Source organism: Antrostomus carolinensis, unplaced genomic scaffold (assembly GCF_000700745.2).
Source record: "Antrostomus carolinensis isolate BGI_N321 unplaced genomic scaffold, ASM70074v2 scaffold11249, whole genome shotgun sequence".
Lineage (NCBI taxonomy): Eukaryota > Metazoa > Chordata > Aves > Caprimulgiformes > Caprimulgidae > Antrostomus > Antrostomus carolinensis.
Genome location: NW_010339250.1, coordinates 119 through 21,666, shown reverse-complemented (window position 1 = coordinate 21,666; position 21,548 = coordinate 119). Strand labels below are relative to the sequence as shown.

General features: G+C 35.4%; 1 protein-coding gene across 1 annotated transcript; it reads right to left on the bottom strand.

Moving 5' to 3' along the window:
• Positions 1–8,712: 8,712 nt before the first annotated feature.
• On the bottom strand, positions 8,713–20,850 carry ERCC4 (ERCC excision repair 4, endonuclease catalytic subunit; the record flags this gene model as incomplete). Its single annotated transcript, XM_010175775.1, has 10 exons — positions 8,713–9,446; positions 10,520–10,632; positions 11,337–11,429; positions 13,238–13,829; positions 15,005–15,115; positions 15,413–15,541; positions 15,887–16,067; positions 17,170–17,377; positions 18,432–18,633; positions 20,670–20,850. Coding segments are annotated over 10 exons (2,544 nt in total), but the record flags the coding sequence as incomplete, so codon positions are not given.
• Positions 20,851–21,548: the final 698 nt, after the last annotated feature.

Genomic DNA, 21,548 nt, shown 5'->3' with positions numbered 1-21,548 from the left:
CCATAGTAATTAAAAAGACAATTATTGTGTTAATAAGAAATCACCAGCAAGCCTGTGAGCAAGCCTACCTCATTACTGTGCAGTAATTTTACTTAGTTCTGAACTCTGTATGCCACTTTTTACCTCATCTATTTGTTAGTGCACAGACCAAGACATAGAGGAGCCATGTATACTTCTGATACATTAGAAGAAACAAAGCAAAATATAATAGGAGCAAAAACAGAAGGGATTTGTTTATTACTATTATCAAGCCTTATAATCTATTACAGTGAAAGAGTTAAAAAAAGTTGAAAAAGGAATTACTATACCCATTGAAGTCTTTTTAAAATCTTTTTTTCTGAGATAAAATTTGTAGTTAAGGGCCTAGTTTAAATTGTTACTCAAAGTAGTAAGATCTGTACAATACCGTGGAAAACATCTGATGATAGTTTTCCCTAATTGACTAAGAGCACTTGAAACCTTTTTTTTTTGTTCTTTTTTTTCCTTTTTTTTTGCATGGAAGGAACTTAATCTCCCATCTGGTTAGAATCCTTGATCCAGTTTTAGGATTTAAAATTGTAACAATTTTTACATTCAGTAAACAAACACTCGTAAAACCTCACTTATGTGCAGAATGCTTCATTCTTGAAATATTGTACTGTTTCTAATATCACATTTAGATAAAAGCTGTTCACCTTCAGACAATTAAACAATTTAAAAACCTAAACAACAAAAACAAAAACAGAGGAGAGGAGATAGCTCTGATTTGCAGAAACAATCCTAGCTGACTGTTCTGGGAATGATCTTCAGAATTACCTCATTATTTATTCTTGGTGCAGTCCACCAATTAAACAAACAGTTTTATATATAGAAACAGGGATGGGCTTAGCTTACTTTTTCAGGGTCATTTTCAGAGACGTGGACACTGAAGATGTGCAGGCTCATATTACCCAACACAGCAGGTACTCTTTGTGTGTGTACACACACGTGCAAATACCTGTGTGTACTGTTACATGCTGTCCACAAAGCTGATAATGAGTGAAGGAAAGTCAGAGATTCCCGGTGGGTATCAGTTGAAATTCCTCTGTTTGGGTAATAATGCATGTGTTGTTCATGCCACTAGAAATTATGTCAGGTATCCTTAAGAAGCTGATGGAACTGGGAAAGAAACTCATATATTTTAGCATCAATAACACTTTGTGGAAAAAATTCAGATGACTTAGAATGTGATCATTCAAACCTTCCATCAAGTAAATATTAAACTGAAAAAGAAAATGTTGACCATGACTTCTGTCAGCTAGTGATGTACAGAATAATGCTAATATTCAAGGAAACCCTAATTTACTGTAGTGATTATACGAACTGTAATACAACAGATTGATTGCTGCAATTCAAGGCTTGGTTGAGACATTTTCATTATCTTAAAGACTATCTGTCTTTATATTACCGCATGCACCAAGGTTTGCATGGGACAGGCCTCAAAAGTTTCCAGGTATTTTTAAATATCTGGTATGGACCAGACTATTTTCTTGAAGGATCTCTTGATTTTTGCAGTTGTGGTATAGCTGAAGGTGATCTGAACATTTACATACTGGGCATCTCTGTGTTAGGAGTGTCTCTGGTCTCCAACTAGTGGTCATAACATAATGCTTTCCAGCTGCTAGCATTATAAATAAAGTATGACATTCTTTAAGTTCTAGAAAAAGTGGATCGATGCACTCCAGAATGTATCTGTAACGAATGAAACAGGTGGATTACACAGACTTTAGCAGTTAGAATTGTGTAATAGTTTAACACAAATATATGTAGAATTTTAAAGGCTAGTTCTTTCCAACACTTAACATTCACAGATTTTAAGGATGAAGCAGGAATAAAACATATCTTGGCAGTGGGAAGAGCTAGATAAGGCATTTTGTTAAAGAAAATTTAGACGAAAGTAGGAGGCATGGCATTAATATTTTTGCTGTTGCAGATCTCCCAAGTCCTGATATAAATGATTATGCATGGAATATGAGTTTTTGCAGGCTCTGAAAACTTGCCAGTTGTATTACTGCAATGTGTTAAAAGGCCCATGAGATATAAATGCTACAAGAAAGTTTGTAACTTCTGCTATCTACGTGTGAGATTCCAAGAATTTTGTTACATGTAAAAAGTGCTTTGAAAGTTTTCCAGGGCTGGGAATAATTTATAAAATCAACTGAATATAATTTTATTGTATTTATATTTGGCCTGGTTTTAATATGTTTAAGAAAAAAATCCAACATAAAAAAGAGAATCAGATGTTGCAAGAACCGCCAACCTGCTGCTCTGTGTTTTCTCTACATGTCAGTTTTCCCTGTGTGAAGTGACTCAAGTCTGAGACCAAAATGCAAATGAAGTACAGTACATTTTTTGTATAAGCCCCTAGATAGTAAGTGCTGGACAAGGCTCCAATGCAGCCAGTCTTGCAAAGAACTCAAGTGTTAGTTGTGCTCAACAGACATCACAAACTGCAGCAATATTTAAGCAGCATTCTTGAAGGCTAACACGTGGGCAGGAATACAGACAGACATCGGTAGGGTAAGAGAAGCAAAAAGAAATAAATTAGAAAATTCCAGAGGAAAAACAGAAGAAAGATAAAAGTTGAATGGAGAATCTGAGAATAATACAAACATAGCATCATGAGAAAAAAGTTGCAAAGAAACTGGTCTGTGTTTCTTAAGTCAGTGTTAAATGCCACTGTGGGTATAGGACACGCAGAGCTCCACTGAGGCATCGCACTCCTGGTGCCCCCGGGCCCTGTGACAGATGACAATGTGCATGTCCCACTGCAGGCTCTAATGGCAACTGAGTAGCTCTATGCAAATTAGAACTATGCTGCCTATTTTTAGTGGGGCTGAAATGCAGCCATGTTTAAGCATTATGTGCCCATTTTTCTGGGCAAACTCCTGGGCTTTGAATCACTGGGGAGATCATTTTGTATGTGTTTGAAACTGGAATGTTAGTATGTGTCTGTGAACAACAGGTAATAGTCACTAGAGAGATAAACCAGAGCTATGTCACTGGAGCTACAGATGGAAATTTATCTTCTTGCTAATCCAGTTACATAATATGCCAGTGTATACTGGCAAGCTTTCTGTGTTAGGGTTGATGGAATTTGAATTCATCTGAAGTATAGTTGACAAAGAGAAGCTGGAGCAGTGGGGAATGGTGATTAAAAATAAAACTTTTATAAATGTATAAACCCTCTGCCTAAAATCCTTTAAGCAGTAGTCCCAGCAGTGGTTGTTAGCTTAATAGTTTCTGAAACTGTGTTTGGGCTTCTTAGGACCTAGCTCATGGTAAACCTTACCACCTCATAAACAGAGAGAGACTTATGTGTGATTTTACTTGAGTCTCCATGAAAAGACTGTTTATTGTGATCTGCTGAACAAACTTACGTGAGAAAGGCAGCCATTAAAAAACAAAAACTGCTTTTTGCCACCTGACCACTGTCTTTTCATAAACAAAAAGAAAGAATAAAAATGACAACAGTCTAAATGCCATTCTGAGAGTTGAGGAAGAAGTTGGGAGCTCAAGAACAAGATTACATTGCTGAATAATTCCAGTTTGGAAACAGTGTCTGTTGTTTTATAGCTATGGCCTATTGCTTTTTGACAGTAGATTGTAAAGCAAAGGAAAAAAGAACAAATGCTGAGTGACAGAGGACCCTATAAATGAAATTATGTTTTTATTTACAGAGGGAAGCTCTTACAAACAGAACTATGGTAAAATGCAAGGTAAGAGAACAGTATCTATTTAACCCCAATTTAATATTCCTAGGGAGACTGCTCTGTAGCAGTTGTGGGTTTAAGTAACTTTGCCATGTGTTAAAAAATGACACCAAAATTAGTACATGTGCTGGCCCGTTTTGATCCGTTGCAGCAACATCTTCTGTTTAGACAACAAATCACCACAGCAGTGTAGTAGCCCTGGTTACCTTTACTAAGTTCAGTAAGACTAAAGAATTAATCTCTTAGCTAAGCATTGGCTAGCCAAGCTATGAACATTTCTTCCTTGTTTTTGAGACTCTGTCTGAGAATATTTCTTCCTTTTAATTTATTGCCAAGAAGCTTGTAAAATACAGATCAAAACTCAAATAAAAAATGACCAGCCTATTTGTATTGAAAAGTCTGGGAGATGAACTCTTAACATTTTGCACTCAAAATAAAAAATGGCATGGAAGCTTTAAAACACTTGAATATTTCCTTGTACAACCTTATAAAAACATTTAGTCATGTATATTTTCTGTCCCTGGCCTTTTACAATGGAGTGATTTTTTTTTTTCTTCCCTAGGACCTACTGGCTAGTTCTAAGAATAAAATACAGGGGAAGATAATAATGCTGAAATGCTTGTTTTCTACAGGATCCCCTAGTTCCCTCTTATTTATTATCATTTTTTTCTGAGCTTTCTTTTATATATATTTAATGTCAGCTGCATCAAGTTAGTGAAGAAGAAAAGCTAAGAGTTTTTATTCAGTCACTGTGATACTGGTTCCCTTGAAGAGTGTTAAGAGAAGCTAAAGCTAAGAAATTAACAATTTCAAATGTCAGTGTTTTATCAGTTGAAGCTAAAGAGAGGACAGTAGCTCTGAATTACCTCTCAACTACATCTGAGTCAAATTTCACAGTGACTGATCCCATGTTTAGTGGCTGGCAGGGGCATGGGAAGGTTTAAAGGTATTCTTTCTAACTTCACTCATAAACATCAAGAAAGATTCTTGGTGTTTAACTCTTCCCCTTCATCTTGTAGATGAGGGATATTATTTCTCATGGTTTGAAGCTGAACTTAGAATAAACTGGAAATAAAAAAAGGAATAGAAGCAAGAAATATTAACGACAAATATATGTATCAGTATATAAGTATGTCTTATTCTTGACTAGGTTGCTAGCAAACTGTGGAACACAGGATATTAGGAATATTACTTGTTTTGGAAGGGATGACTATAGATAAAATAATGGAAAAATTTGCCAAAAAAGTGTATGAAATTGCAAATTAAGAAAAATTAGTGCATATATTGCCAGTGAGTGTATTTTCAATGCAAGAAGTTAGCTCACAGTTAAGTAGATACTAAGGACTTAATATGAAAACATAAAAGGGTTTATATTTAGTTTGAGTTGATTTTGCAGATATCAAAAATTCTCGCTATTATGTCAAGAAAGAATGAACATGTGAAATAAGTGTTAATTACAAAGTATTAAAAAATCCCAGAGCAATAGTTTCTGAACTTTTTTGGTCTATGACCCTACTTGCATTTCTCAGTCACATACTGTAGAAAACAGATCAACTGTATATTAATTTAATTTAGGCTTTCTTTGAGTAAGAGCTAAGGAGAACTTTATCCTAAAATAGTCCTTGTAAAAGGATTTTAAGCCTTGCTAGCACCCAGCTTATGGAGCCTGAATTAAAAAGTGGTAAGTGACCTTCAGTTACATTTCTTTATGCTGTTTGTCGCATAAATAATATATTCATTTAATAACTATTTTTTGGCAGATGTTTGCTTTTGGATTCTATTCTACAGTCATAGAAATGGCATTCTGGATGACTAAGGAATGCTTTAAGAGACAAATATTTTTATTTTTAAAAATTAAGTCACCTGTGCTTGTACTATCACTCTGCGAATAAGAAAGCGTATCAATCATGAAAATCCTCACATTTAAACTTCTGTACTTTTTAAAAAGTCATTGTATTTTTACGGTATAGCTGCATATTTTATAAACAGTGTGGGTTTCTGGTCAACTAGTTTTTGTTTAAGTTTTGAAAGCATAAATTTGGAAGTGATCAATACAGCTGGTACTAGAAAAGCCCTCCTATCTCTACATGTTGATGCAGAAAAAGCAATTTTGAAGGTAAGGTTTGTTTTGGTTGGGATAGGAAATGGACATGGAGAACAGGGCAAGCAAAATGACTCCTTTGCAACTGTAGCTAGAAGCTGCAAGTGTCACCACTAGCAGGAGTAGTATCCAGATAGCTTAAACATAGGACTACAGCATAATCTATCCTGTGCAAAATACATTTGCTAATATAAACTGCATTGGCTCCCAAGAGATTTTCGTTTTATTGTTATTCTAGAAGAAGCCTTGTGCAATCAAAGCCTAGGACAAACTGCAGAAACAAACAACTGGCTAACTTACTTCCCAACAGCATCTAACCCCCTCTGTTTCACATATTCACTGACCTTGAAACGTGTAGTCTTGGTTTGGGTGTTAAGAAAGAATCTGAGACACTCCCAAACTGAAGGCAGTATCTTTTTTTTTTTTTTAAATAAAAAAGTACAAACTTAAAGCATCAAGCAAGGACAAGAGAGACACAAAATTTCATTACCATTGATGAAGGCAAGCTAAAGAACACCAAAAGGCCAAGGAATGCATCCTCAGGATCTTCATCATTCACTAGACAGCTTGTTGTGTCTGCATACGAGCAGACTCTTTGGCTTGGTTACTTCAGGGTGAAGTGGTTTCAGCAGACAAGACCTCTTCCACCTTTGTTCACAATTTGCACCTACTGCCCCAGAAGGACTCACTACTAACTTCCAACTAAACCTAATACAATAAAATGCTAAATCACAAACAAGCAATAATAATATACAACAGTGTTACTTGTCGTTGTTTTAAAGAAAAAGACAAATCCTGCATTTGGGGAAAAAGAACAAAAAAATAAAAACCCCCTTACAAATATTGCACATATATAAACAAAAGGAAATTTAATATAAATATTTAGCAGATATTTAATTGCATTATGTGACTTGATTTAGCATACAACACAAAGCTACAACTTTATAACCTCTTCATACACCCTTCATTTTCATCTTATACAAATCTAAGTAAAAAAAACCAAAACACTGATAAAGCTGAGATGCAGTACACCTGAAAAAAACCCAAACCCACAGTTTATGTAACATCTTAATGATGCAAATGCACAAACAGTGCATGTTTTCTAAGGCTGTTCAGCTCTCCTTTTCTGAATCACGCTCTATAGGCCACGCATTCAGGACAGTTATGTTCTTACTCTGTTTTTCTGTTGTCTTAGCACCACTTTACAGGCATTCTCAACCCTGAACATTTCTGACCTTGCTTTGCATAAGAAAAAGTCTCATGGAAAGATTTCTTTTTATATTAAATGAAATAAATTAGAATATAGGGCAACAGAAAATCTAAGACCTGGATTATAAAGGACACACTAAAAATAAAAATGTTCTGATATCAATACAGACAAACGAGAAACAAGATAATTAACAAATTTTAACCTTGTTAGGGTTGTATTTAATACTGGAATTTGCATCTGCAGAAGAATGCTTACTTGGGAAATCTGTCACAGCTCAGTCCTAGACTGTAAGTTAACAAATTCATAATTCACACTTAAAATGCACAGTAAACATTAAACCTGAAAGTGCACAGTACAGTTTTTACTGAACCTGAATACAGAAAATCAGTATTTTCTCCTTTAATGATGGAAATTATATTGATTTGTTGTTAGCATTAGAATCGTATAAATACATAAGTGCAAGTCATTATAGATAAAGATTTTATAAATAGCTAATATAAATACATTAGCATGTAATGACATAGGACCAACCCTTTTGGCAATGGCAGTTTGTTACACAGTTGTCATATCAAAGTTCAGTGCAGAATACATATTTTTAACAATATACAAATTCTCAAACTATCAAAAGAAGAATAACTTTTCCCCGTTTCTTGCTACACAGAATGCTAAAAGTTTTATCTTCCAGGTGACAATATCTTTACTGAATTTATTGACAGATTGTCTATTTAAGACATTAAAATCGAAGTGCAGTAGGACACAAAGAAGACAATATTGGAAGAACTGTCAAAACTTTTGGAAAGCTTTACTTAGAAAACTATTGCATTTTAGGAGAGGAAATATGCTCTAGTATAAAGGAATAGTCCCAATGGTATACCTAGATTTTTCACTTTCAAGTGAATGAGGTGAAAGAGCTATCAAAATTGATTAAAAAATAAAGCATCTTAAAAGTATAAGTAAGGCACGCTGAGAATTAAGTTGTATTGTGCCACCACAGAGCCTCTGGACCAAAGGAATGCACTTGGCAAAATCTAGCAAGACAGAGCTGTGTTGACTATGGACTGTCAAAAAAGAAAGTATAACTTCTAGTACAGTAAGCAAATAGAACATAGCATACAACTGGAGTTTACTGTGACAAAGGCTTATGATGATCTAAAATCCACTGTTAAGTCCAGGTATGTTCTCCTAAACAAACTCCTGACAAAAGACCACAATGTGTTTCAAATAGCTCAATCACTGTCAATCAAAAATAATAAATGGAAAAGCAAAGTGATACATCATGCAGTAGGTCACATATACTAATCAAAACACAGTACCTTTTTAGCTTTAACAAGACATCATAACTTTCAAAAAACACCTTTATCAATTAGTCTTAGCACTTAATTCTTAACAACTAGACAAAGAACTTAATTTAGTTCATTCAGTGATACAGAATTGGTTAAAGTGCTGTGGAAAGAATAAAAATAATTTGTATTTCTATATTAAAAACATTTTTTATTCTCCTTGAGATTTACCTTCAGTAATAATTAACTCAAATGTTAAAACCGATGGAACAGCATTAGCAAGAAACAGCTGATTATCTTAGAGGGCCTTTATTAAAATATTTCATGTCCTTTGCCAAAGTACTGCACAAGAAAATCTTCTCTATGCCCCATGCTGGACAATCTCATTAGTCATCTTTTGATTTTTCCTTTAGACACTGCCTCTCCGTAGGTCAGGTGAATAAAGTCAAAGAGTTGCGTGGCATTGGCAGCATTACCCAAAATTTTGGAGAGTTCATCTTTTGACAGTGTCACTAGCTCTGCAATGCTTTTAACGTGGGTCATTAAGGCACGGCAGTTTTTTGCATTAATACCTGGCATTTTTAATAGAAAGTCCTGAGGTCCAGGGTTGTACTTGTCTGACTCGGGAAGAATTTCAGAATCTGCTGTGACAGCCATTGCTGTTTCTGCGTCAGGTTGGGGATGGTTTTGCTTTAACTCTTCAAACAGTTCAGCAGTAGCGTGAGGAGAGGGACACCACAGGATACGTAACTTTGGGAAATGGAGCGTAAGAAGGGTTAGTTTAGAAGTAACATCACTACTGGAAATTTCCTGATTTAGAGATCCTCGTGGAATCAAGGAGAAAGATTTGTTAGGATCAAATTCAATCAGGAGAATTGGTCGCTTATAGTAACGGCACATAGAAATGCATTGCGCATAGAGTCTCCCATTATTTAGGGAACCTATCAGATCACTGATACTTTTCCGCTCTACACAAATATCAGGAGTTAAAATATAATCTCCAACTTCCAAAGTAACAGGCTCAATGTCAATACCACGACGATGAATCAGTGACGGAAGCTCACTACGAAATTCTCGCATATCCACTATTATAGTTTGCTGAACATTCTTCTGTTCCTGTCCACCTAGGAAGCAAAATAAATACAGTTTAGCTTAACTAATATTTAATAACCTTTGATTCCGGTTTTCCTGTGTGCTGTCAACACTTCTGTAATTTTACCTCAAATTCATCAGTATAATAAATCTGGAATTTATTTAATTTTTCACTGTAATAGAGAAAAATCAGTTGCCAAATTACATACTGTAGTTGAAGGAGCATGCTCTGCAATTTAATAGAACTATCATGCTACCTGCTATAAGCTTGGTATATGTGACAATGAAATATGTTAAACTGTAGATGATAATTACTTAAATGCATCAGGAAAATCTTTAACAAGTTGCCCGCAAAACAAGATAACAAAGCTGATCCTTTTTATTTCCAGCTGTTTCCCACAGAAATACTGCATTTTATTGTAGGAGTTGTACTTTAGCCTCTATAGATCTGTAGGACACATGAAGAGACTGCAAAATCAAGGCCACAAAAGAAATAATAGAAAAGATTAGAGAGCCCATAGTAAAGGAGAGCAGGATTACAAAAATAACAGCAAACAGGGACAGAGCTGTAAAGATGAAGACAGAGTACACATGTCAGAGGAAAGGAACAAAAATGTGGTTAGAACTGCAACAAAAGAAAAAAGATGCTTTATTGCAAAGACAAACAACACACTCTGCAGTTGTTTACCCAGGCAATCTGTTTTGCCAAGATCAAAAGAAGTCCCCAACATTTACTAGCTCAAGGACAACGCTGCCTTTGACTATCTGTAGACTTCAGTTTTAATGTTTGAATTTCTCTCCATCTCCCTACAAGCAATACTAGACAGTCTCACAACCAACAAGCTGCCTAGAAACAACCCAAATAGTATCTGACTTAATGGTAAAATACTTCATTAATTTGGATTTTCTTTTCAAAGAAAAACATAACTCATTGTCATTGCACAGGCAGATGGAGTAAGGGAAGTAATGATTCTTTACCATCAAGACTGCAGAGTCAATGTGCAATGTGTCTACGACCCAGACGCTTGGGCAGGGATTTAAATGCAGCAGTGAAAGGTCTTTTCCACAGCTCAGAGCTGCAAGCCTGGCTTCAGGAACTGCTCACCTGCTTTGCGTGTGTCAGTGGAAACAGAGGCAGGTTTAGCATCTCTTATTAGGTCTAAGTTTGTTTCATCTCTTCCTTCTCTTTCTTCAGGAATAACCATGCTGGCCTTCTCTCTAAGGAACCACAAACAAAGAAACACTAAAAATTGCAATTATATGAGAAAAATACATCAAAATACTTTAATACCCTTCAGCCAGATGTAAAATTACGTATGGTTTAATATTAATTGTGAGCCTGATAAAAAAATGCTATTTCCTAGGTTTTCCAGATTGTCGGGCTAGATGCTGTATTTTTATTGTCAATTGTTAGCACTTTTACCATCTATCTTTTTTTTATTTTTAGAACTTAACAGGGCACATGACACAAAAGAACTAATGACTAGTAATAGCAGTATAAGCTGGTGAGAAGACACTGTCAGTAAAAACAGTCTCGTACAGTCTAAGAAAATAATTGTGTTGCTCCCCAAAACGACTTAAGTCATAAAAGCCTTAGAAATGTCTTACAATAAATGTTACCTGCAGACAAAAAATACGTTTACAGAAATGAAATTCATAGACAATTAGGGAAAATAAAAGTGGTGCTGTTTAACCTTTGTAATTTAATGTTTAAAAAACTTGATAAATCAGGTGCTTTGAAAAGGAAGGTTTTGATTTTTCGTTGATTCTCAATGGGAGAGTTCGCTTAACATCTGAAAAGCAACCGAGTTAAAAGTTTATTTAAAGCCTTTGCACAGTTAAGAACTTCACTCTGTTTAGAAGGTAAGCATATAGGGGAATTACATGAAACATTAATAATGGCAGTAAACGAGTTTTCTTACCGAATGAGTTTTTCAAAGGCCTCCTTCTCTTTTCTGAGAGCTGTGAGATAGCGCTGTTCTTCTGTTGAGCCCCCATATATGAGGAAATAAACCCTGGAGGTTTGAAGAAGAGGGAAAAAAAAGAGAAAACAAAAAAGGAAAAGGATCACAAAACTTCATATTAAATTAAAAACACCCACAACCAACATTTAAGATTAGTAGCCTGACAAATTAGTATTTGACTTAAAAATGGGAAGTGAAAAAACACTCTTTTCTTGTGAAGATATCTTCTGTAAAGATATTCCAAAATCAGCAACACAAATTCTTATATCCAGTGTTACCTCTTTTCCCATTAGCAGAAACACTTACTGCAGTTCTGGGATTCAGACTGATTTCAGTCAGCCACTCAGTAAAGACACAGAGCAAGTGTAGTGGAGAAGGTACTTTCTTACTGTTTTTAAAATCTTCCCAGTAGAATATATATAACAAACTAAAAAATCTGCAGTCATCCTGGGTTAGGGAAAAACACCATCTAAGATTTTAAAATTATATATTTGTACAAGGAAATCATAGGTTCTACAAAGAACAAGCTGTCATTTATCTTGCAGAGATAAACACACTGACAAATGAAGTTTTATTCTGCAAATAGGGATTTATATGGAACACATAAGAATTAATAATTACCTTAAGGAATTAATTGCCTATATCTTTTCAGCACAGTAATTTTTTTACAGTATATTTTAATTGAAGTACATTTTGACAGACTGATAGAATTTTATTCCTATTACTTTTTTCATGAGGTGCATCTCCTAACCCCCACTTGCATGACTGCCTCCGATTTTTCCTGCTCTGAAGTGTGGGAATGTGATGCTGGAGGTAGATACAACACAGGCTGATTAGGCAATTAAATTGTACAAATTACCCAGTAATTATCCTCATGCAATATATTTAGTGAGTTCTGTCATTGATACCTACACTAGAGAGTCCCTACCTGGATACCAGGTACAGACACACTAAACACTGCCAAACTGACTTCCATTTTCAGTTATGTTGCATATATACAAATCTTTGACTGGAAAATTACAACTGCACTGTTAAATTTATGTAAATAATTTTCATGAGGTGGTTAAAGTATAAAGCATTATATATCAATAATTTCATATGCCAATAAATTGTGTTTCAACTATAGTAAATAAGACTTAAGAAACTGCCGTAAGTTATTTTCAGAGAGGGAGAGGTACAGTTTACTGTATTCAAGAATTGCTGTATCAGGCAGCCATATAAATGAAAGATAATGCAGTTTTAAGTTTTCTATATTTTTAATTAGTCTGTAACATCTGTTCATAAAAGTGAGTTTTGCAATTTAAAAGTGTATCAAATATATATACACAATGCGAAAATCTTTCGGTCAGCTAACTCCAGAACCAAGTATACATGCAGAGGCTTCTCATTTTCTTTATTGTGTTTTCCTTTACTTGTTTTTCCATTACAGTTTCTGAATTAGTGGTCTTCTGCACGACCAGACATCAGGAAATGTGAAAATTAATTAAATCCAAAATTAAGCTTACTGTGTAAAAACTGTACCTATAGAAATGGTTTAAAATGAGACTACAGGACCTGAAAATTGATCTGTTTCCACTAAGATCATCTAAGCAGAGTCTTGTAGAAGATGGAATGAACCTTTTTTTTTTTTTTAACAGGTATGTTTCTGTTGCTAAAGGACTAAATACCTGATGGGAAGTAAAAATTATCTTTTGGTTATATCAGACATTATACTTTTGTTTAAAATTAAGAAGAGGGCTAAAAAGGAATTAAAAGGTAGCTAAAGAAAATCACTAGATGCATGTTCTGACTTGATTGCCAAAAGTACACTTTTTATTTTTTCTTTTAAGACTAAAATTACCCTGACCAAATCCACTTGCCTCAATGGCTTCCCAGGCCTGCTTGCTTTGTAGATTTCCAGCTGCCGAACAAAAGTTAGCTCTGCATCATATAATACAACATATCTTGGTTCTACCTCATGCAGTACCCGAGTGAGAGCATAGGGATCACCGCAACCCTGCAACGGATGAATAATGGTGAGCGGGTTCTTGAAAACACCATAGTAACAATCTGAGGGTAAGTCCAGGTGGAAATCTTCAGGAATGGTCTCTTCAATACTGCTTCCTTGGCTACTGCTTAATTCTTTGTTATCTTCCACCTCTAACTCCTCTTTCTTCTCCTCCTCAGTTTTTCCTATCATTTGGATTATAGTCCGGTCTTGCTGTTTCTTGTGTTTATTTTGTTTTGAAGAAGCCATGAGTTTGGCTTTTTTGGCTTGAGGCCCTGTGTCTGGTCTGGCATTTCCTTTGGACTTGACGGCTTTTCTGTCCTTAATCCACGCTTCTGTAGCTTTCTCATCCTTTCCAAAGGTTTTGTTGTACAGTCTTGTTAAAAAAGCTTCTGCTCCAGCAATAATATACTCCCTGAGCTGTGCACAAGCTCGGTCATCACTGGCACAAATAAGCACTTGCCCTGCAGTCAAGAAACAATATCATGTTTATAATCTGTTATGCTGTACTTCTTATCCAGCTGCAAGACATCTCTTGAGCAAATTGTTTCTAGTGATCCTAGAAACATCCCTGCCAAATGCCTTTACATTTGGATGTCACAGTTGCTCTGGACTTTCAGGGAGTCTAAATTACATTATTTTTTTGTACCAAACAAGATTAGAGAAGGTTAATGGAAGTTCAGCATTTCTTATTCTTACACCCCTAAATTAGTGCGGTTTTCGTTCTGACCATCTGAAACGAGGCAGATGTAGCATGTATTGAAACATATTCGGATAAGTACTTTTTTTTTAAAATGTGGAATAAGAGAGAACTTAAATTTAGACCTTTCTCATTTTCAGCCTTTGTCAGCTGTGTTAAAGAGTCTAAAAAATGTACACTTCACACAGTATTATTGACATTTCTGGGCCTTGAATAACAATTCTCCATAAGCTGACTCAGATAAACTCCTACAGCATGAGATGAGAGATCCAGTTCTTATCCAGAGTCAGAACACTGTGGGTGGGAGAAAAAAGCACTTTTTTACCCTTACTATTTCCTAAAATAAAACTTGGTGAAATTTAAGGGAATGAAAAACCCTGAAATAGGGAAGGCAGCAAAGCAGATAGAAACACATTTGCCTTCTACTCTCTACCTCATTTAGGTGCATCTCCTAGAGAAGCAAATTTTCAGGTGCCTGAGAGGTATGTGTGAGATGGAAAGGGCATAAGAGAGAACCCCTATTTTTTTTAACCTGAATTTGAAAAATGAGTGAATGGTACCTTAATTATTACAAATTTCCATGTTATTAGTTTCATTGGTTTTCAGACTGAGGTATCATTACAATATTGAAATGTAAGTTAAAACAATTTTTTCATAAAAATACAGGTTCTTTCCTAAACAGTATTGCATAGTAACCAACAGCATTTGTCTTTTAGAGCAAGAACTAAATAAAAGTTTTTGTAAAACTACTTAGTTGGATGTAGTTTATATACCTATATACATATACTCCTTGCCTTAAAAGTCCACAAATTATTAAATGTAAAACTAGCCCTTTAATAAAACTACAGTAAAGAGTTAGGGTCCTTCTCTCAAAAGTCAAGTTGAAGTAAAAACTAGCTGTACTGTGAAAACTTACAGCATTTAGTATTATTCTCTCACCTGGACCACCAAGGTCTTCACTGTTCTTATTCTCATTTTCAATCTCTTTCAGTACTTCTCTCAAAGCTTCCCATTTTGGGTTACCTTCTAGAACCAACTCCCTTTTCAGTTCTGAAACAAAGTAAGATTGAACATAGCAGCTCTTACAGCCAAAATATTCTTCACTTTAAATTAGTGGTTGGATGACAATAGCATGATGGTTGTTGGCAAATACGATATTCAACAGCCTACATATGCAACTTGTTATGCTAATGGGTTGGACAGAACTCTTACAGAAACATTTATAAGTGGGGACAAGTGCTTGAGTTAAGCAAAAAGAATATTCACTCATTCTTCAATTCTGAAACTCTTGCAGAGCATTTGAAATCATGTGACACTCTCAAACGTAAAATAAGGAATCATCAGTACCATTTTCCTTCTTTACATCACTTTTTTCAGAGACTTTGCCTTTCTGATTCAGTTTCTCCTCTGCAATGCGATAAACTCTAGCTCGAGCATTTACAAACATTGAAGTACTGGAGTCAAGAAACAGCCAACCTAAAGGGGAAAAGAAAGCAATAGCAGTTTGACATTTACAGTTGTGTATGCGTTTCAACCCTTTTCAGTAAAAGCTCCAAATCTCTCATCTGGAATACCTGTGCTACCTGCTTGCTGTGTAATTACTAGCTTAATAAAAGACAGAAATGTGATGCAAATCTCACACTGTTAAGTAACAGCAGTTAAGTGGGAAGATGAAAGCATTATCTGTCAATAAAAACCTACGTCCTTATGGCTGGTTATATAAAACCTAATTAGATACCTTCTTATGTTTGGGAATGTTAATTAAAAATTTCAACATTTCACTGTTTCACGCATTGACTTGTATGGTTATTCAGTGTTTACCTGAATTCTCACCAAAAGCTTTTGCACTTGCTTTCAGTGACTCCAGGAGATTAAGGAAAGTGACACAATCATACTGCGTTAGATACAGTAGCAAAGTACGTAGTATCTTCAAATCCTGGACCAAAGATTTTGTCTTGGCTCCAAGTTGATGCCAGAGAGGATCTAAATAGTGACGTATTGTCTAGAAATATAAATTGGAAAGTTCAGGATGTCAAATATATGGTACACTAACCAAGATAAGAATGCAGGTTTTTTTTCCTTTACAGGGTATGCCACTAGTTTCCCAAAGTTATTAAAGATATCCAATTAAAGATGTGATGGTGAGGTATTTGTTTTGGTAAGTAATTATTTAGTCATTAATCAAAGTTAACATAATTTAGATGCCTTTATGTAAAGCTTTTCAACTATTAGCAGATGTATATAATTTAATGCTTTCAGTACATATTTTCTTTTCCATATAGTAATAAGATACTGGTAAAATTAAAAAACCAAACCCTTATTTTACTGGTTCTGGCTTGTGCCTTTAGTATCTAATATTCTTCACTTAGATAAAGTAAAAAACATTATAACATCATTTAATTTTCAAAATGACTACCACGCGGATATGCAACCTACAGAGCATAAGGAAAAAACCTCTGAATATTTAAAGTACAGAAGGCTTCACATCAAGATTCAGTCACAGGTAACAAATAACCATGTTTCACTACGATGGCTGAAGTTTATGATTTTACCCTACAGAAACTGCCAAACATTGCAGATCTGCCAAAAATAACAATGCACACACAATTAATGACATGTATAATGATTCAAAGATACAACAGATGGATGCATGTGCATAGTATGTATTATATACAGTGCTTCTCCTAACAGAGAAAATAAAAAATACAAGGAGGAAATTCAAGAGGAAAAAAAAAAAGGTGGTGGGGGGGTGGTGGTAGAAATAACTGCATACTTATCTCTAAAGTATTTTGAGCTGAAATTGCAGCTATCTTTATCATTATCATTATATTCCAACCGTGAATCAGGATGTTCTTACTGTAGGGACTTTGGAAATGATGGAAGAACAACAATACCAATACACCAAAAACCCTACTGGCAACTGTAACGTCACCATTATGGATTAACACAGATTCTCTCCTTGTACCAGTAATAAACATGTCACAGGAGAATACTCAGTTGCTGCTGGTTATTTATTTTACAAATAATGTTTTTGTTTGCATGGCAGACTGTTTGAAGATCTACATCCCTTTAGTTAGACACAGCAGGACAATCAAAATGGTTACCTTGTCAAAAGGTTTATCAATAGCATTTTCTAAAGACAGATCTTCTACTTCAAGAGCTGGATTATAACGTTTGAGTTCTCTCAGACATGCGTTCAGAATGTCCAGTACTGAAGTCTGGATAGCAAGCATAGCAGGGGTCATTGACACGTGTATTTCCACCACTTCAGGTTTATGCTTCTCTAAAAATGAGTTCACTGCTATATGAAATCTAAGAAGAAAATAGCTTATTAAGATTTACATGGATGGTTTGTTTGACCTACAGTTATTCAAAAGTTTGCATAAACTACAATTACAATTGTTTTAAACATAAACAAGTTAATTGCAAAATAGATCAGTTTCTACTGATGTGAAGACTGCAATCTTCTGAACAGCTTCAGAAAACCATCTATTCCATAATTATAACTGGAATCGTTCTAGTCACGCGAGCCTGTAGTGCTGGTGAATGATCCATGGAAAATTACTAGATTCTACATCATTACTAAACATGGCAAATATTAAAGTAAAACCAAAAAAATCTCGTAAGGGAGAAATGGAATGGGTTCATAAATCCTTTGGAATCACAAGGATCCACTAGCAGATTCTGTGGCGTTCCCAGCTTCTGATTATAAGAGCAAGTCCTTGTTAGAACACTGCCCTTACAATCCGGCTGATCTTTACTAACAGAAGGAGGCTGAGAGAACACTGTCTGCTGACCTCTGAAACTCAGCAGGCGTTTCCCTTACTGCATGCTGCACCCCCACAGCTTGGTTTCTATGGCAGTTTGGTTTCTATCAGTCACCCAGAAATATTCTTCATGCACAACATACATGTCAAAGATGATTAAGGAAACCAGACATGTAGAAAGATCCATGGAGTTTCATCACAGTTGGAAACAAATACCTCAAGGAATGGCAGACCTGGGAGGCTGTATTCCTGTTACTTCATGGCTTAAATAATCTGTTTAGTAAGTGGAGTTTTTCTTAAACTATTAAGAATGTCACTTTCTGCTGTGACTTTATTGGCTAAAAGGACAGCTATACCATAAGGTTCAGCCCCTTACAGATTTAATCTGGGTCTGTTTTCAAAAATACTTCCAGAAATTTAGCATCTTTAAGACCAATTCTTCTGTTAAAAATTGAATTAAATTTGTTGTGGGAATACAAGAAGGAACACAGATTAGCGGTGTGGCTGCATACACCTCATTTTCTTAGGAACCCATTGTAACATCCTTCATCTTTTATTTTTTAAGTTTAACTCTCCTATGAAGTAAAGAGGTGCCTTACCTTGGCCACAGATAAAGTTTCCTGACAAAAAGATTTCTCATCACTCTTACTCTTTCCACATGGCAAAAGCCAGTGTTAAATGCAACTGCATTATCTGTAAAAGCTTTAATGAAGCCTTGCTTGTTCTTCTGCCGATAAAGTCGCAAGATAAATGCTTCCTGACAGGACTCAATGATTCTGTGTGCTTTGTATACCAAAATGCCTGGCAAAATAAAAGGTTTCCAAGTTACAAAAAAGTAAAGAAAGATTCAATTTTTTATAGGTTTTTTCCCTTCAAATCTGTAATTCTTTTAACATTTTTTTGCCTTCAATGCAGTAAAATAGGAATTTAAATTTTCTAAAGTGATGGCTGAACAAACTTTCTGGGGTTCAAACCAAGCGATTCCTCAGTTTCAGCACCATGGAATCCCCAAACAGCAGAACTGGGTTAATGATGCAGCTTTAGCTAAAAAAAAGCTTATGCTGGAGAGGCAGGACTTACTATAGCTTAGAAAATTCTTTACTCCTAAGGTAAAACTTGAACTTGAGCCCTTTTAAAAGGAGTAAAAGTGAATGCAAAACATAACACTCTGCTTGTGAAGTGAGTTCATATTGCTGTGTAAGCCTCGGTGGAAACAACTTGCTACTGTTTACTGCCCCAACTTGCATTGGTTTTATTATGCTACTAAGTACATCATTTCTATTTGGCCAAAACCACCAGGAATAATTCTTCCTTACTGCAGTGATAATTCCTTATCTACACTGAGCTGAATTTATGAGTTCATGAGATGTTAATTCACATGTGATTCTACACTGACTTTATGAACAACATTTATAACACCTAGAAACACTTTACTGATTTTTAGCTATGTTAGCTCGTCAAGAAACACTATTATAAAGTTTTTTATGTTTTTGTCAGAATTTCACACACAGATAGTATGTTTCCAGGTGTTACCCGAGTGTTAAATGAAGGCGCCAGTCTGTCAAAGCTGCTGTCACACTGACCTCTAGTGGCAATGCAGAAACTAGAACAACGGTGTCATTCTGGGACAGGCCCATTTTTTAAATCTTTAGTGTAGTTTTTCTTTTCATACTGACAAAGTCCAAAGCTGGGTAAGGTGTGTTTGTGTAAGGTGTGTTTTCTTTCTTTCTTATTTTTTTCTTCTTCTTTGGTAGGGCAGAGGAAGGAGTCAAGGAGAAGAAGAGAAATCAAAGTAGGTTGCCCAGAAAATGTGCTCACTTTTTTTTTTTAACCTAGAAATATCAGAATTGACAAATCTGGCATCCTTTGGCTGTAGCATAAACCTGTTCAAAATGTTTTACAGATTCGAGATTGTCATATATTGACTAAAAGGAAGGGGATATGGATTCTGAAGCAGAAACTTACATTCTTCTAAACATTCAATATTCAGTTGTGTTTAGCCATTAAGATGTTAACATTTAGATAACAGTAAAATATTCTTATATTCCTGGCTCTTATATATCTATTTTACTAGCTCTACAGGCTGTGACAGGGTTTCCAGCTTAGACAAGAACATAAAAAGAACGGTGGCTGGGGGAGAAGGGAACAGAGCGTTAGAGAAAAAGAGAACAGTAACATCTTTCCTGTGTAACTTCTGCAGAACAACAAAAACGATCCCAAGCTATTTCCAAAATCTTTACAAAGAGCGTAACAGCATCACTTCGTAACACTGCTATTTAGATTGTGTCCAAGGTGTGTCAAGCCAAAGATTAGTAAGGTATTGCTATTTTTTGATGGGAAAAGTAATCTGGAGTAATTTGTTAATGCAAAAAAATAGGTAGTGTGCACAGCTGATAAAACATGACATCTAAAATCAGTTTCAGTCATAGGCCAGTGTTCTTTAGACCACAGGACACTATTTCCCCAAGGGCAATCAATTATTCTTTGAAAGCCAGTCTGCATTTTATGATTCTTATGTCAATGGCATAGTTTAACTGCTGACTGGCTTTCCAGCCACTTATTGATATCAGAAAGCCACGCAAATGCATAATCCAGTATCTAAAAATGATGCAAATGTTTTCCAATTTTATGATTAAATAAGACAAACAAGTTTGTAGAAAAGAAAACCATTAGAAAAAAATGAAAGAACCACATATTTGCTCCTTTTACCTCAGTCTTTGTGGAAAAAAGGAGTATTTCTTCAACCTCAATACCGGTGAGTAGAACTCTTAATACAGAATTAAGCTTTATGTATTTTCAAACAGAACAATCTTACCTTTATTTCATTAAACTCTTACCGGTAATGAGGTTTGCAGGAATTCTGTCAGTAAGGAAATCTACCACAAGGATTCGACTTGTTGCAAAGATGACTCCTCCTTGCGTGTAAAATTCATATCGAGTATTGTTTGTAATTTCATTGGTAACACGCCGAGGAAGATGAACAACTCCATCTGACCTCAGCTGATCAATAAAATACTCCTAAACCAGATACAATAAAAACACAAGACTTCATTGTGGTAACTGATGAAATGGATGCAAGACCCCCTTAATTATACATACTCTGTTAATTTTGAGGAGCTGTCCAAAGCAAATTAAAAGCATGATACCTAAGGAAGTCAGGATGATCATGACGTTTTTCTTGGTAGGCATACTTTGTTCAGTTTCAAGCTCATCTGGGTGATTTAAATATCTATGTATTTTCAGTAGTAACTAGACAACACTTAAGCAAATATGAGCAACTGACATTCGAGCTTACATCTTTTTATATTTTAGTAGCTCTTTTTCAGAGAATAGGCAATTTTAATACTGACTTAAGAACAGAGAATTGGCAGGAGATCATCTTTTAGTCCACTGACCTGCTATGAGAGACAACTACAGCAGGTAGGTCCTATATGTCAAGCTTCATCTTATAAACTACAGCTGTGGTATTTCTTCACCTATGGTCACTACCAAAAATCCCCAGAACATCACATCACATCACATCACATCACATCACATCACATCACATCACATCACATCACATCACCTCCTTGATGGTGGGAAATCTCCCTGGTTCCAGGGAAAACAGAGCGTCCCTTCTGTACAAGCAGTGCCAGCACGTTTCACCGGGCACTTACAGATTTCTGCTATTTCTAACTTATGTTCATGGGCTCACTGCAGTTCGTCATTATTATCAG